Source organism: Ptychodera flava, chromosome 17 (assembly GCF_041260155.1).
Source record: "Ptychodera flava strain L36383 chromosome 17, AS_Pfla_20210202, whole genome shotgun sequence".
NCBI classification, from domain to species: Eukaryota; Metazoa; Hemichordata; class Enteropneusta; family Ptychoderidae; genus Ptychodera; species Ptychodera flava.
The window spans coordinates 9,139,273-9,157,006 of record NC_091944.1 but is presented as its reverse complement, the minus strand read 5'-3'; the positions used below and the strand labels follow the sequence as shown (position 1 = coordinate 9,157,006).

General features: G+C 37.4%; 1 protein-coding gene across 4 annotated transcripts in view; it reads right to left on the bottom strand.

Annotated features, from left to right (window-relative positions):
• The window catches only part of LOC139115338 (PAS domain-containing serine/threonine-protein kinase-like), an 84,330-nt gene extending 66,681 nt beyond the window's left edge, over positions 1-17,649 (bottom strand). For 2 of the 4 annotated variants that reach the window (XM_070677367.1, XM_070677366.1), the window contains exons 1-2: positions 17,557-17,649; positions 13,299-13,482 (exon numbers count right to left, since the gene is read on the bottom strand). In XM_070677367.1, the coding sequence (XP_070533468.1) occupies positions 13,299-13,482; positions 17,557-17,576 (204 nt within the window). In that variant the 5' untranslated portion in view covers positions 17,577-17,649. Of the gene's footprint in view, positions 1-3,021; positions 3,164-13,298; positions 13,483-17,556 lie in introns of those variants that run through there. The other 2 variants (XM_070677368.1, XM_070677369.1) reach the window with 1 other exon arrangement.
• Between the last annotated feature and the right edge of the window lie 85 nt (positions 17,650-17,734).

The window sequence follows — 17,734 nt, the reverse complement described above, 5'->3', positions numbered from 1 at the left end:
CAGGTAGACTAGACCCTCATATTCTCGACAAGAGGAAGACTGAGATGCAGAAATACAGGTATACTATTGTTATAAACAAATGTACATCAATTGTAAGGTTGGCATTGTGTGACTGCTAAACTCAAAAGATATCTTTCAGTTTGGGAGACAAGGCTAATAACCCATGGGAGTTGACAAATTAGCAAAGTCCTCAGTAGTCCACCTTTTGTCACTTTGAGCCAGTGCTTCAAAGAGCATGAATGTCATAAATTACCAGTGACAATTTAATGCTGTATTATCACAGAACATGACAAATCATACATATTATGCTTTTCAGAAGACATTCATGAATTCATACTTTAATCACAAGAGGCGCTCGTTTTTGTAGCATATGTTGGCCTTTTACTAGTTTTAGCCACAAACGGAACACTGATCTGATTGTAGGCTTGTTTTGCCTGAGGTGTCCAGTTGAGGCACTACTGTAAACCAGAACTGTGAGTAGATATGAAATATTTATTTCAGTGATGTGAGCAGGTAAATTGCAACAAAAGTTTAAAGAACTACATGTATGAGAGCAAAATAGTATTGCTGATGTTACTGTACTTGTCACACTGTCTGTGTATTACCCCTCCACCAATGGGCCTTACATGTATGCCCATTGTTTTCAATCAGTTGGGTGGATCTATGTACAAGATTAATAGGGGTGATCACCTTAAACAGACCTGAATTTTGTTTTCAATTATGGGGTTCACATCTAGGCCCAGGGCCGGCCAGAACTAATCCGGCAGAATGTGAGAAGATAAGCTAATCTTTTGTCCGCGTTCACATTACGTTCAACGCTGTCCTAGCCTAGATCATTTGGTAGCGTCTAGCCGACCTTTGACCTTATACAGGTCACAATGGCTGTCTTCGACAACAGGACCATGTTCGTCCTGTTCTGGTTGTTTTTACGATTTTTGCGATTGAGACGGGACAATTTGACCCATCGATCGCTTTTAAACGAGGTATCTGGTATACAAGAGTTAACTGGTGAACCTCGAAGGCGAAATCGACGGAGTGGTCGTCAGCAGCGTGAGGAAATTCAGCGGTCAAGAAGGCGCTTTGTGTTTCTGACAGATTTTTCACCATATCTTCATTCCAAATGCCTAAAAGACACTTGATTTCTTCCGTAGCCCAGTTGACTCCTCGACTCGCCATGTCTAAAATGATACTGAATCTTCGAATAGGTCAAAGACTACACTGCATGTCAACTACAGAGGGCGTCAACTGGGACCTGAGTCGGACAAAACGCGTTCACATACGCTGTTTACTGCTCGGCCAGAGACCTGGGTCGGCCACAAACCACCCCTCTCGACTAGGACAGAAATTGTCCGGACAGTGGCCGGCCAGAACCGTTCACACCTGTTTTTTTGGTCGGCCACGAACCTGGCTAGGACAAGGGCCTAGTCTTTTTTGGCTAATGTGAACGGCCCTAATTTAATGATATTGTGTACGTTTCATCAACAGCTATTCAAACTATGGTATCTTTACAAGATTATCTATAGTACTTATTATAAGGGGCGAGGATCCAGATAAGAAGGCTTAGCTTACTTTGATCCACAAATTACAAGATTATCTACTTATTTAACACAAGATTATCTACTTGTTAAACTAAGCTCAGAATCTAGATAAGAAGCAGGCTTAGCTCACTTTGATCAGCTAAAAATCCACAAATTACCTAGCACTAGTAGCAGTATGTGAAGTGTAAAATGCAGCAGAGTGTATATGATGCTGAGATATCGAAATAGCAGGTCTGTTTTGCGTACCAGCAGATGGTCAACTTTGAGATAATAAAATCTGAGGACAATGAAATATTGCTAAAATTTTAGATGCGCAGCAGTCAAAATCAATTTTTTTAAATTTTTGTCTTCAGTATATCAGCTGTTAATGCAATCCTTGGCAAGGGTATTCAGTTGTTTTCATTAATGGTGCCTGCCAGACAGAATATCATCACAAAATTTTTTTCAATTATCTCTGCAAAATCAATATTTTTTATGATGCACACTACTCATAGCTCACATGGCTGCATTAGCTGCAACTGTCGCCAATAAAAACCTTCCGTTTATCTGTGTTCTACAAATTCATTAACCTGAGTACAAATGTCTTGTTTCCTACGCTAGGTTTTAATTGGAATTCTCTTGTAATGAAATTGTTTACGACAGAGAAATTCAATAGATTAACAGCCAAAATTATATGCTTATCATAATACACATTTATTGGGGAATTTCAAAATTGCAACTGTGAATCAATGTTTAGGCTGGGTTCCATTTTCAATTCTCGTAAAATAAAAGATGTAGAAATTCAATAGATTTACAGCCAAACTGATATCCTATGAATTACAACATAAATTTATCAGGGAATTTAAAATCACAAATGCGAATCAAAATGCAGGCTAGGTTTCTGTTTGAATGCTCTTAAAAAATTGTTTACGACAGAGAAATTCAATACATTTGCTGTAAAAAAATATATCCTAATCATAAAATACATTTATCAGGGAAATTCCAAAGCTCAAGAGTGAATCAACTTTCTGGCTATTTTTCATTTGAACAATTTGAATTCTTGTAAGAAGAACTGTTTACGGCAGGAAGTACAAGACAGTCACAGCACAAAAAAATATCCTAATTATACAATACATCAGGGAATTTCAAAACCACAAGTGTGAATTAATGTTTTTCAGAAGTTGGGTAAATTCAACATTGGCAGTTGCCATGGTAAATGCCTTCTTTCAGTATTATGATGAAGGAAAATTTTGCTAGATACCAGAAATTTGAAGATATTCTGATGAAGTGTCATAAAATTTGTCAGAAAATTGATAAGCAAGCAAAGAAAAAAAGTCTCTGTCAAATGTGAATAATGATGTAATTGACTGCTACCTACATGAATTAAATACTGGTGTTTAAGATATTGATTCGAAAATTCCTCTACACAAGCACAAAGCAGTAGTAGCACATTGATGCAACTTTCCAATGATGGATGGGCAATATAAATAAGACTGATCATTACCTTGTATTTTTTTGATGCATGAGCTCCCATTTTCAAGAGGTGATGATATGCACCAAGTTCACATGGACGAAACTACGCAACGGCAAAACAGTTGCAGCTTTCAGTGTGAGAGCACTCCACGAACACTGCCTCACCTAGGCAGTAACTTTGGGTCTTATATCTACCATGCAGTGTCTCTTTCCCAGGAAAACAGACATGCCCTCTCTTCTCTATAACTGCCAGGCTTTCAAGCTGCTAAGTACAGCCGAAGTCGGCTGCTTAATATTCATGAGGTGCAGCCATTGGATTTCTGTTACCAAGGTAACAAGGCACAGCGATCTGTCAGCTGTTCGTGTCATGTTGGGTCTCACAATATTGACAAGGTATCAGCTATACTGTATCTGCTCAATAGTTGCCACAGTGTGCGTGTTGTGAGCAGTCGACCATGGCCATATTTTGCTTTTATCTCCCTTCCATATTAAATACACAGTCTATTTACCACAAATGCATATTTTACCAGACTGAATTGCCCTGTTCAGTTTACATACATGACTTTCACCATCAATAATTTGGTTATTTTCACGCTATCTGTCACATTATTGTCACAGTATTTATGTTCAATTAACCATTGCCCTATTTTTACCACTTTCGTTGATATTTAATTTATATTCCATTTCACTTGCTGGCATTTAAAAAATGCAGTTCACCATCTATTTGTGGGTTTTTTTGAGGAATGCTACATTTTATATTTTCCTGTTGATAGAAATTATGGTTTTTTTTAATAAAGTCTCATACTTCTAGTCAAACAGTTATTAAATTTTATGTTTCTATGAACACTACATTGTGAAAATACAAGAAACAATTAATTTCCAGGAAAATCTACACTGAAACCTTGTTCCCATCAATTAATTTATGGAAAATTACAAATTTATTGACAAAATGTTACTGATCATCTTAGTATGCAGTTTTGAATGTAAATGATTAAGTTATGCATTGAAATATTAATGAGTCACGGTATTTTGTATCTAACTGCCATTCAAAGGAATTTTAATTTAGGAATTTGATAATATCTTGAGCAAACCTCATTTCACCCAACAGCGTAAATAACATAGAGAGTGTCATCAGAGTCAAATTTAATGAAAATACTTGTCTCAGAAGAGAGCGCCATACCAATGTCACATTTAAAATATCAAAAATAATTGATGTCAACTATAGATTTGATTGTAAACATGATACGTTCAAACAGGAATGAGCTCAATTTTTTTGAAAGGCAGAATGTTGAAATACTGAATACGAAATGCAGAATACTGAACTGCTTTGAAGTGAAAACCGGTAAATTGTAACAGGGAATATGATAAATTCACCAATCTGAAACATGCAAAATCGCCGCTTTCTTGAGGAAATCATAAATTGTAAAAATTTGTGAACAGACTGCATAAATGATCATTTCACTAGTTTTAAAAAAAGTTGAAAGATCCATGGACAAAAATATTTCTCTGCTTAAGATGTGATGTCAACTTTCAGCTCTAGAATGTGTACAGAAAGTGAATTTATACTTATGATAAGATATGCCCGAATGATTCAGTCATTTTTTTTACATCCTTGTACTTTCAAATGCTCTACCAATTACCTTTCCAGAAGATGCGAAACAAAAACTCAAGGGAAACTTATTTTTCAATGACGACCTGCGCAAAGGAAATGCACTGTCCTTGCATCGTTTTCTGACAGCACGTTTTCATCATTCTGTATCCACTGCAGAGTTTCCCCCTGGGCCATGGAAATTCTTAGACGAATCAGAAGCCAAATATGAAGAAAATGCATAGGGAATTTGAACTGCTGTATAACAAAGCATGAACAGTGTATCAAGGTCTACAATATGATACTACGCAAAAGTTGAGTTGTGAAAAATATTTTAGACTAGAAGTCTATTACAGTGTAGGTTCAAAGGAAAAATTTTAGTGGTCCAAATAACAAATTATTGATAATGACACTACAAGAAAGACAACCTCACAGTCCCTTTTTGTAAATAATTTTCAAAAACAAATAATGAACCCATGGGTTATGTAATCTTTCATGAGTTTGCAGTTGGGAAATGGGAGCAGTGTATTGCACAATAATGGCTGTCATGTACAAAGGTTACCACACGCCTATGGCTACTTTGCAAAGTAACTGACTTTGAACTGAAAAGAGAGAGAGACAGGCTAATAAACAACAAAATAAATTCCTGGGTACCAATGACTGATAGTTTGGGTGTTACCGGTAGCTACCATGTACGGAGTGCATGTGTACATACACAACAAAGTACACACCTTAATGGATGAACGTAAAACTCATTCCTGGCACTGATTTCAATGTTTTCAAGTGATTTTTTGCTGAATATCTTCATGCTGAGACAGATCATGAGCATCACAATATCTACATCATCATGTCACATGTGTAATAGCCGATTTTTGCCAGAGCAATACTCCTGACTGCCAGTTAACGTTACGAGACAACTTCACCTATATCAGGATGTCTGCCAAAAACATTCCACTTTTGATATTTTCTACCTTGCCACTGATACATTTATTGAAAGTTCAAGGCTCCATATTGGACAACTTTGATAATCAAAAAGGCAAGGAAAATTAATATCAGACTGGGTGTAGATCATAACCCTTTGCTATTTGGAAAGGTTGCATTTTGCTGAGATATAATTTTTGTACAAATTGAATCTTTACATAGCCCGACGCCCTTTTCGTTGGTAATTTTATGCGTCAATGCACGTATGTGGAAGGATTCAGAGTAAAACTAGAAAGCAATTGCAAGCAAAAGCGAAGTTCCAGAGACCAGAGCAGCGGAAGAAAAGAGATGTGTGACGAAGATTGGTGCAGAATGAAAGAGTGCTTGGGATTTAATATGCAAGCACGTATACCTATAGTGAGGGCTGACCTCCATGGTGTGACGAAGATTGGTGCAGAATGAAAGAGTGCTTGGGATTTTAATATGCAAGCACGTACCTACAAGTATAGTGAGGGCTGATACAACAACAGAATACAACTAAAAGTAAGGCAGTCCAGGAATTACACTACACAGATTACAAATGCCTACATATACGGTAAAAACGCAACAGATACATACGGGGGCGACAATGCATGGAAATGTATATCAGACGAGAGGAGACATCGGACCTAGGCCGTTGAACTTGAAAACCAAGGCAACATGTATTTTCATTTGATTATATATAAAAGCAATTAACGCTTCATCTGTTAAGAGTTTTTACCACTGACTAAAACAATTTTCATTGCTATGTTGCTGTTTTCACAAGATACCGTATACGGTACTGACCGTTTGATCTTGGAAAGTTGAGTTGCTTTTACGTGCAGCCAACGCATGCCGGTGCGGTGACAGACAGTTCACTATGAATGCCTAGCTCTGCATGGCAGGGCTGTATGTTACTGGCGTTAAACCGCCTCCCACCACAGCCCTGCAGACTGATATAGAAAAAACCGCTGGTGGCTCCTCAGAAATACGGCTGACAGTTTCTCCGCCGAAACAGCCGATTTTGAATCCAAATTTTGCATTGATCTTCGTTTTCGAGCACACTCACCTCGCCTACATGTAGGTACACGATGTGCCCAGCCGCGCTTGTAAACTTACGCAAAGCCTACTTTTCTCTCTCTATGCGAGGGAAGCGTTCGTATCCGCCGCCATTGTTAATCTCATTCAACCCATGAGCACTCGGGCGAAAACCAGCGTGACAGTATAGCGCCACGTACAGCGAGTATTTAGAAAAAAATACAAATCAAAAAGCAACAAAAAACAAAGCGAAAGAAAGCTAGAATTATTAATAGCTGAATGCAACTTGATATTTGTGCAATGCAAAATAAAAAATAAATAAATAAACAAACAAGAAATGCTCGTAAAACCCGTCCGAGCTGAGTGATGACGTCATAAGCGTGTCGCAATGCATTCTGGGTAATGAAGGTAAAATTTGTATATAGTCTGTTCTATGGTAGTAATACGAGAGAAAGAAAGAAAGAAAGAAAGAAAGAAAGTAAGAAAGAAAGTAAGAAAGAAAGAAAGAAGGAAAGTGAGCAAAAACTAACAGTTCCAGAGCTGGTCTCTGGAACTGAAAATAGAAATTACAAACTGGAATATGTTTATGATTGAAAATTAAAGGAACTGCTGATTTATATAATTGGAGAAAAGTAATACCAAACCAATAAATGAACATGCAGCATGTGTATGCTTATTACCAGTAGCATTGTTTGCAGACTGAACTAAAATTCCTTCTAATAATAGTTCTATCAAATTGTGGCAGTTCTTATTGCACTACTAAAGACAAATGTGTTGGGGTTTTTTTCGAAGTTTTAATTTTGGCTTTTCAGTAATAACTGCATGCATCTAAGGGAAGAAAGTCGATAGATTTGGATTGAATGTCGCCTGAGCCTGTGTGAAGCACAGTACAAGGTAAAGCCATGAAACATACATTGGATTTAACTAGAGGGCAGTATGCCATGGAAAGGTTAATGAGATTTTGGTGTAATTTTATAAAAGTTACCCTACGGTAGGTACTTGTATATCAATGAAGTCATACCAGGAAGCAGTTGAAGTATTGCCTTAGTTTAATAACCTACATGTGTGTTTTCAAGCCTGGAGGAGGAGAAAATGACATGAATATTTTATCCGGAACAAGGTGCTGCTTCCGTTAAATGAGCTCACATGGTTTAAGCTCATTCACTGAGAGACATGACTGTTGGTTTCCTTCAACAAGATAAGAAATGACAACATAACACCTACAAATGGATCGTCATTATTGTATTTTGCTACAATTTCCAATGACTGTTTGTGATATACAACCTGTATGCAACATTATCTTCATAGAATTTAGAAACGGGTATTTTCTATTATCCCCATCAAGAAATGCTTGATTTTCAAATAAATCAAATGTGGCTCTAAGTTTTGTTTCTTAATCTACCTATGTAGATCTCTCACAATAACAATGTGGTCACATGGTTTATTTTTTGTATTATTAGCTTAGAACATTAAACTATCTGGTAATATTCAAACAAAGGAAAGTTTACATGAAGCAATAATTCTGACATGCAGCAAGATGACAGCCATAGCTTCACTCACTGTTGAGAATTATACAGTGTGATCCTACAGGCATTGGCAGTTTCTGCCGTGGTTAGCACACTGTCAAATTTTCACAGTTAATTTCTTATAAGTGAACATGAACAAAATGGGTTCTCGCATCAAGTTAAAATTGTCATGTACAAGGATGAGAAACAAAGCCCTTTTTTGGGCCTAACCTGAAAATATACTCATCTGGATCTGGATCAACATTTGCCATATTAAGGCCGAACGCTCCTCGGGAACAGATATTCAGGCTCTCAAACTTTTACCATTCTTTTCTGATCTACCACTTGTGGGGATTCATTTTAAAGCTCTTGGTGTAAGAAAACTTTTCACAGTGTTAGTATTTCGAAAATCGAAAATTTTATTTTTCGCCATAGAGTTAACACAGGGATGGTGGCCATTTTGAATTTGAACTATCAGTAAATCTTGGGTAATTTATATCTCTAGTACCAAAATTTGCAAGGTGACCCCTGATTTTTATTCTTGATTTGGTAAGAGAATGGTTGAAATATTCCTTGAGGAAAATTTGAGCAAAAGTTTAAGTCTTTAGTGTTTGAGGCACATACTACCTTAAGTGACAGAGAAAGTAAGTGGTTGGTGTTTTGGTGTTCCGTTTCAGGTTTTAATTTAAAAAACTGAAAACCCTCATGCATCAACGAGATTACTATTTATCAAACCAATCTGCATTACAGATATTCAATTTGCAACAAGCTCTGCAAACACAATCACCCAATGCTGATGAAAGGAGTCGCAATTCTGTCAGAAACAGAGGAGAAAATTGATGAAATGATATCAAACCAAACCCTTCTGTAGCTCTCAGCTGTTGCTGATTTGTGAGAAACATTCCTAAATTCAAGTACCAAAGTAATACCACTATGATGTCCTTCTAAGTTTACTTTGACCAGCCACCTATCAAAATTTCAGAAACCACTCTCAGAATAAAACTTACAACAATTTCAACAAGTCATCGTTGATGACACAGTCCCCACTTGTTAATGGGTACTTTGATTACATGTCCTCAGAGAGGATAGAGTCCTCTTCATTAATTAGGTCTGTGATAAAAATACTTTGATACAGATGACGCTCAATGGCCAAGAATGAGTTCCATGGTGATGAAAACATAAAACCAATGTAGGCCACCATCCTAAAGTTCAGAAAATGAGTCAACTAGGAATTAATCAACAGGATGTGCAAAACGTTTGTGCACACAATTCTAACACTTGACAGATTATCACTGGTACCATATTTCATAAAGTTTGATGCAGTATTTACAACACTATGAGATCAACATCTGTATCAAGTTTCATCACATTTGACGTTGTATTAATTTATGGCTATATCACCCTAATTAGGAAAGTTCATTACTTATGCAATTACAAATTACTTAAAATGACACTGATAAATGTCTTTTTAAATGTTAAAGCAATGTGAGCTTAACATCAGTTATCATCTGTATAAAGTTTCATGAATTGATGCAGTACATATTTCTTGACATATCAGCCTACTTACAAAACTTCAATAATTGACATGTTACTGCTACATGACGTGAAACAAATTGACGAGCATATGTATGAAATACTCGTAGGTCAATGTCCTTGTACCAACTTTGAATGATACTGGTGGAAATATGTCTGATTATGGCTCTGTACATTTGAAAATTGTAACAAAATCACTGCCATGCAGCAATATTTGATCTTACTGTTTCAAAACTCAACACGTATATGTATGACGTAAGTCAATGTACATGTACCAACTTTGAATAAGATCAGTTGAGACTTGCCAGAGTTATGGCTCTCGACATGAACAACCATAACAAAATTGCTACCATGTGGCCATATTGGACCATCTCGTGAAACCAATCGACATGCATAAATAAGTCAATGTCCTTGTACCAACTTTGAATAAATTCGCTTGATACATGTCTGAGTTGTGGTTCCAGACATGAAAAAATTGGAAAAAAATGGCCACAAAACAAATCAATGTGCATATGTATGACATAGGTCACTGTCCTTGTACAATGATTAAAATTGGTGAATAAAATAAGTTGAGACATGCCCAAGTTTTGGCTAAGGACACGAAAAAATTGTAACAAAATGGCTGCCATGCAGCCATATTGGATCATATCATGAAACAAATTGACATACATATGTATGACATAGGTTAATGTCCTTGTACCAACTTTGAATAAAATCAGTTGAGATATGCCTGAGAGTATTATGGCTCTGTACATGAAAAAGTCGTAACAAAATGGCCGCAAGGCAGCCATATTGGATCGTATCACATAACAAATTGACATGCATATGTATGACATTAGTCAATCTCCTTGTACCAACTTTGAATAAAATCGGTCGAAACATATCTGAGTTATGGCTCTGTACATGAAAACATCGTAATAAAATGGCTGCCTAGCGGCCATATTGGATCGTATCACATAACAAATTGACGTATATATGTATAACAAATTGACGTGCATATCTATGACATTGGTCAATGTCCTTGTACCAACGTTGAATAAAATCGGCTGAAACATGTCTGAGTTATGGCTCTGTACATGAAAAAATCGTAATAAAATGGCCGCCTGGCGGCCATATTGGATCGTATCACAAAACAAATTGACGTGCATATCTATGACATTAGTCAATGTCCTTGTACCAACTTTGAATAAAATCGGTTGAAACATGTCTGAGATATGGCTCTATACATGAAAAAATCGTAATAAAATGGCCGCCTGGCGGCCATATTGGATCGTATCACAAAACAAATTGACGTGCATATCTATGACATTAGTCAATGTCCTTGTACCAACTTTGAATAAAATCGGTTGAAACATGTCTGAGTTATGGCTCTATACATGAAAAAATCGTAATAAAATGGCCGCCTGGCGGCCATATTGGATCGTATCACAAAACAAATTGACGTGCATATCTATGACATTGGTCAATGTCCTTGTACCAACTTTGAATAAAATCGGTTGAAACATGTCTGAGTTATGGCTCTGTACATGAAAACATCGTAATAAAATGGCTGCCTAGCGGCCATATTGGATCGTATCACATAACAAATTGACATATATATGTATAACAAATTGACGTGCATATCTATGACATTGGTCAATGTCCTTGTACCAACGTTGAATAAAATCGGCTGAAACATGTCTGAGTTATGGCTCTGTACATGAAAAAATCGTAATAAAATGGCCGCCTGGCGGCCATATGGATCGTATCACAAAACAATTGACGTGCATATCTATGACATTGGTCAATGTCCTTGTACCAACTTTGAATAAAATCGGTTGAAACATGTCTGAGTTATGGCTCTGTACATGAAAAAATCGTAATAAAATGGCCGCCTGGCGGCCATATTGGATCGTATCACAAAACAAATTAACGTGCATATCTATGACATTAGTCAATGTCCTTGTACCAACTTTGAATAAAATCGGTTGAAACATGTCTGAGTTATGGCTCTGTACATGAAAAAATCGTAATAAAATGGCCGCCTGGCGGCCATATTGGATCGTATCACAAAACAAATTGACGTGCATATCTATGACATTAGTCAATGTCCTTGTACCAACTTTGAATAAAATCGGTTGAAACATGTCTGAGTTATGGCTCTATACATGAAAAAATCGTAAGAAAATGGCCGCCTGGCGGCCATATTGGATCGTATCACAAAACAAATTGACGTGCATATCTATGACATTGGTCAATGTCCTTGTACCAACTTTGAATAAAATCGGTTGAAACATGTCTGAGTTATGGCTCTGTACATGAAAAAATCGTAATAAAATGGCCGCCTGGCGGCCATATTGGATCGTATCACAAAACAAATAGACGTGCATCTGTATGACATATGTAGTAATCCTTGTACCAAGTTTGAATGAAATCGCTTCTTGCATCTCTGAGATATCTGCGTGAACGGACGGACGGACGCACACACGCACGCACGGACATGACCAAACCTATAAGTCCCCCCGGACGGTGTCCGTGGAGACTAACAAACAAAATATAATGTGCTGTAGTTGGTACTACGGTATACCTGCCAAAGTTTATAATTATAAAAACAATAATTTCAGAATAAAAAATTTTAATTTCACTTTTAAATTTCTTGCTGCATGGTAACTTACTTGCATCAGATAATGTCATGATCATGATTTCATGACATGCTGGTAAAATCAGAAGATGAAATTAAAGTACCTATGCCACATAGTTCTTAGCAAAATGCTGATTTTGTAATCAGTGTACTTGGCAATCCTTTCTTTCAATCTTCTGATTTTACAAGAAACCTGATACTAAGATGCATCACAGGCAGTTTCTCTAATGTCTACGGATACTTTTCTTTGTTTTCTTAACAATGCATGTGTCTCAGTTTGCTCTCTGAGCTAAATTGACACACCACTGATATAACAAAATTTCACTTATTAGATGTAGCGATATAAGGCAGACTCATAGAATTTTTTTCTAGAAATTCCATTAGTACAGGTCAGAAATAGCTTTCCAACCTCAAAATCCCAGGCTTGCAAGGCGTGAACGCCATCTAATGCATGCATGAGCCTGGTGATAGTGCCTGACAGGTCTTTGTTTAAAAATTTTATCACACACACTCACCTACTGAGATTTCAAAGACAAGACAACGAACTAACTGAGGCAATCTGCGATCATATTAAGAGTTGCAACAGTCTGTCATTGTTTTGTCAACGATATGGCACCATCATTCTTACTCAGAATTTGATACAAATGCTGCACAAAGCGACCATGTACTGTATTTCAAACTGAACATTACGTTGCACATTTATTTGTAGGCAGACATTTCCGAAACCTACTCTTGATCTGTACTTTAGACAGAAATGTCGTCAGATAGAGCATTAACTGATTTGTATCCTTGCATATCCGCATATTCCACCGACTACACCGCAAATAGAGAACAACAGTTGCGTTACACATGTTTGTGTCAATCCTGCTAAAGTGAATATATTGCTTTCCCAATGCTACTTGTCCAGTTTCATTTACCAGGTCATTTTCTAGTTGGTAGATATAAAGAGATTTCCAAGAAAAGTTAAAACAGTCAGCAACAGTAGCTATACAGAATAGTGGGGGCCGTATGTAATTTTCTGATGGGATTAACTATATTCTCTGAAAGTACATCTTATAGTAGCTACAAGATGACTCTGCACTTACCAAGGGAGGAGTGATCCTGAAGTTATGTTTGTAGGGAGATGCTACTGGCGATGTGGTAGATGGTCGTGGTGGTAGGGTATGCCCCAAATGGCCTGTAGGGGGCGATGTTATAGCCTGTTGCTTGGCCAAGTACTCTTCCAGCTTGATTACTGATCGTTGTTGAGACTTGTTGGCCGCCATCTCACTGAAAAGTGAGCAGAAGGTATATATTATTATCTAAAGCTGAATCAGTTATTCATATTTTCTGTAACAAAATAAGATTCATCATTGACAAATGCATATCATATACAGACTGACAAGTCACATTATAATATTTGTATGAACCGGTACACACATAACTATTTGTATGATTGTTTGCAGATGTCCTATTTCAGTATGCACAGGTACAGAGTAGTATATTAACCCTCTCACTGCAAAGTTGGTGATAATGACATTGATTTTCAGGCTACAAAGATTAAATGTCCTGATTTCATACTTAACCAGTGCTGCAGCCAGGAATTTTAAACCAGGGGACACTGTGTCCCACTACCGTCTATTTTGGGGGACATTTTGCACATTTTGGAGACAGCATGCATCAGTTTTCAATCAAATTATGTATTATAAATTAGTTTTGCAAAGCAAAATTCAAGCTACCGGTACCGTGCTGCTATGCTTTCATTTCAGGCAAGTAATTGTGGTAGTATACCATACCTGCCGCCAATCAGAGCTCAGTTGGAATACAACCAAGTGCAGCAGTTTAGTTACTTTTGATCGCAGCTTTGAAAGTACGTAAATATAGGCCTCAAAATACTCATGCAAACCAAAGGCCATCATCAGTAACCAATGTTACTTGCAGACTATACCCATTGAACACACTCGACTCATGAGTGCACCCAAGGTACAGTAACCCGCAGTGCCCAAGAATGCGGGACAACAGGTTCCGTTTTGGGGACATTGTTGCAAGGCCGCGTCCTGGCTGCAAAACTGCGTAACTGATAATTTTCACAGCCGAGCCAGGAAAGTTATGCTGACAGCTGGTTGTTTTTGCTGGATGCCAGCTATGTTCTACATCCCTGAATCAGTGAAATTCAGTCAAATCTCTATGAAATGAGAAGCCAAGTCTAATTAACACATGTGTAAATGGATTTTGGGGGGTTTAAACGGCAAGGCTGAGCACAAGCACAGTACATTCTTACATAAGAAACATGCCCAGTTGGGAAAACAGATTTTCACTCAATACTGTGTTAAACTGACTTGGCAAGATGGCAGTGACAAGCCTGGCAGGAAAAGTGTTAATGTAAAAAGGTTCAGAGCTGAATATTGCCTTAGCCTGAGTTAGTTGAATATGTTCAGACAGTCAAAGATCTGTTTCTTGGTGCCGTGGTTGAGTATCATCTAACAGGCTGATTTTGAAAGAGGACTGGACACGCTCTTTCTGTCTGTGGTTGTACACTACATGCATACACTGATATGTTTCTTTGCTCAAGTACAGAGAAAGCGACATGATAAACTGCCATTGCATTGTCACTTAGTGCTTAGACCATAGATGCTATGGTATAAGCTTAGACACAATATGAAAGACAGGATCCAACATAACCTCAACAAAATGCAATATACATGTCCCGTCCATATTTTAAAGCCCAGTCCCTCAATATGGTGGAGGGACTATGGTTAAAGAGACTTGTATGAACTATGCAATGCATTAAACGGGTAGGTTATCATCAGCTTCATCTCTGCACAAATTCATTCACTGGACAAAACCTTCAAAGGAGAACAAACGATTAACCCTTTGAGTGCTGTAATTTTTTCCAACCAAAATTTTAATGCTAAAATTTGATCAACGTCTTTCTGTAATTGTTCTGATAATTTTGGACCAATTGGACATCAAATTTTATCGGCTACAGTATTTCATTAAAATTTTGGCAAAAATCTGAAGAAATATACTGGGGTATATTTTATGGTTAAAATCGCATATACATTTCATGTCAAAAAGCACTGATGAGAAAATCAGGGATTGAGAACTGCCACTGTAAATATTATATAGTGTACTGTCAGACTGGCTTCAATCTCATACTGAATAGGTGTTGATTGTAGCAGAGTGGGTTTACCGCCTTTTTTTAACAAAGATTCAATCACAGAGAACATCAAAGAAATCAACACTGAATCACTGACTGTTTAAAAGCTATTCAACAGTAAATGTGCCTGTGAAAGAAATAGAGAGTGTTACATGTTACCATGGTAACAATTACAGGTAAGAAGTCTCTGTATGCAGCTGCAAACAATATGAAATGACCGCAGACGCATTAATAACACTTGATATTATTCACACACCTAATCCTCAATGAAGAAATCAATTTGCAAGTAACATTTATTAATGTTGCTATGGTAACATAAAAGCGCAACCAAAGAGCTATTTTACAGCATTTATTGCCCTGCTGTAGTAGGGCGTTTCCAAGAATAAATGACTAATAAGCTGCCGACAGCCTATGATTTTTCTCTCAGCTGTCACACACCTCAGCTTTGATGCATAACAAATCTTGAAATGATAAACAGATAATGGCCCTGTGATATCTACATAAACCAACACGCACTCGCAGAAGAGTTTATCACCATCTTGTTTCACAGATGGACTTACATATTATATTGACTGAATTTCTTTTCAGGTTCAATGGCAATATCCTCATTTCAGGGCAGAATATAATATTATACTGAATTTCTTTTCAGCTTGGGATCAGTACTGCCTGTTTACATCAGCTGCATTTTTTGCAACTGTATAGGACCCAGCTACATGTACTACAATGTTGTATGTTCATTATAGCTAACAGGGCGGGAACCACTACACTGCAGTGCACAATTGATATGAGTCATAGCCAGACGGCAAAGTGGCAATATCCTCTGGATGGAACTGTTCACAAAACATGGTGCCTTGTTCACTATTATGACTTCAATGCATGCCGCGGGAACATGGACAAAATAAATTTATTTCTATGATGAATTTCACCATCATCTTACGGTGTCTTTTTCTGAATTCCTATTCCATCGCAAAATTACATACCATTCTACTTGGTTTGTAGATACAAAAATACATGCCTCTTTACTGATAGCTCTCTAGATTAATAACTGGAAAGTTATCCTTGAAAGATCAGTTGCTAAATTGCAATTCAGTTTCTCAAGCAAAAAATAATGCATTTTTTATGTATTTCTGAATTCGATGTAATGAAATAAGTTTTTACTATTGTTAGAGCATCAAGGCGAGTGACTGTGATCACGAGAAAGCAGCTTACTATTGTCGGTAATTTTTAACCCTTTCACCCCCATTTCCGTGTATAGAGATCCATCTTTGCCATAGAAAACCCTGAATTGGGCTAAACCATGACAGTGAAAGGGTTACACCTATGGAAGTCTTGATAAAACTGTATCTTGAGCGCTAACTTTACAATTCCTTGCAAGTTCAGTTGAGTTTGTTTGCTTCACAGAAATTAGTCTTTTCAATTTCATTTGTTACTATGGCGATGCGTGCTAAATTATTTATTAGTGAAAGGAAAACATTTCCAGCAAACTGCCACAAGGAATTATTTAAAAGATCACACACATACATTTTGGATTATACATACGTGATTTCCGTCGTTTCTGTCTTTACAATATTATATACACATGATGGATATAGTTTTAGTTGATAAGTTACGTTGCAGGTCATTAACTTCCCTGATGCAGAATGTGGGTTGAATTTTCTCTAGGCCTCCCGCGCACTTTTACGATAACAAGGTGATAACAAGTCGCCGGAAGTTATAATTACATGTATTGACCATTGTGCAGCTAATGTTGCTGATATTGTTCAACGTACACGATGGAGTACAGGATTGTACTGTGGGGAAACCAGGGATCTGTCAATGTGTGTCATTCGACATGCTGCTGCCCAGATCATACAGAGAACATGGGAAACTGTTGGGTGAATTCTTGATGACTATAGCAATGCAATTTACACCTGAGTCCCTAAACCAGTTCGTGAGACCATACGACAATGACATCATAAGTCATGATGCGAGAAAGTCCTGAGTCAGTGAGTGATGATGTACTCTCGAACTCAAGATATCTGTTCACTGAGTTACGCATGTATCGTGGAAAGATAGGTTCAGAGAAATAGGTGTAGCTCAATCGCCATCTGTCAAACCTGTCAGCTCGAAAGCTTGCTGAATTAGAATAGCCTCTATCCAAAGGAAGTAATATACGCGCCTCTAGAACTAGTAGAAGACTAATTGATCGAGAAGTCAGTGTTTACCTGTTCAACGGGTCCGCCATTTCTCAGCAACTTAATTATGCGCACGCACTCATTAGCATACAGCAAGATTCAAAGATGAACTTTCAAAATTTCGGAAGTTGGAATCAAACTCAACTAGTAAATGGTCAAATGGAACTCAATTCATGTGGAATATTTTTGAATCTCCTGAACTAAAGCC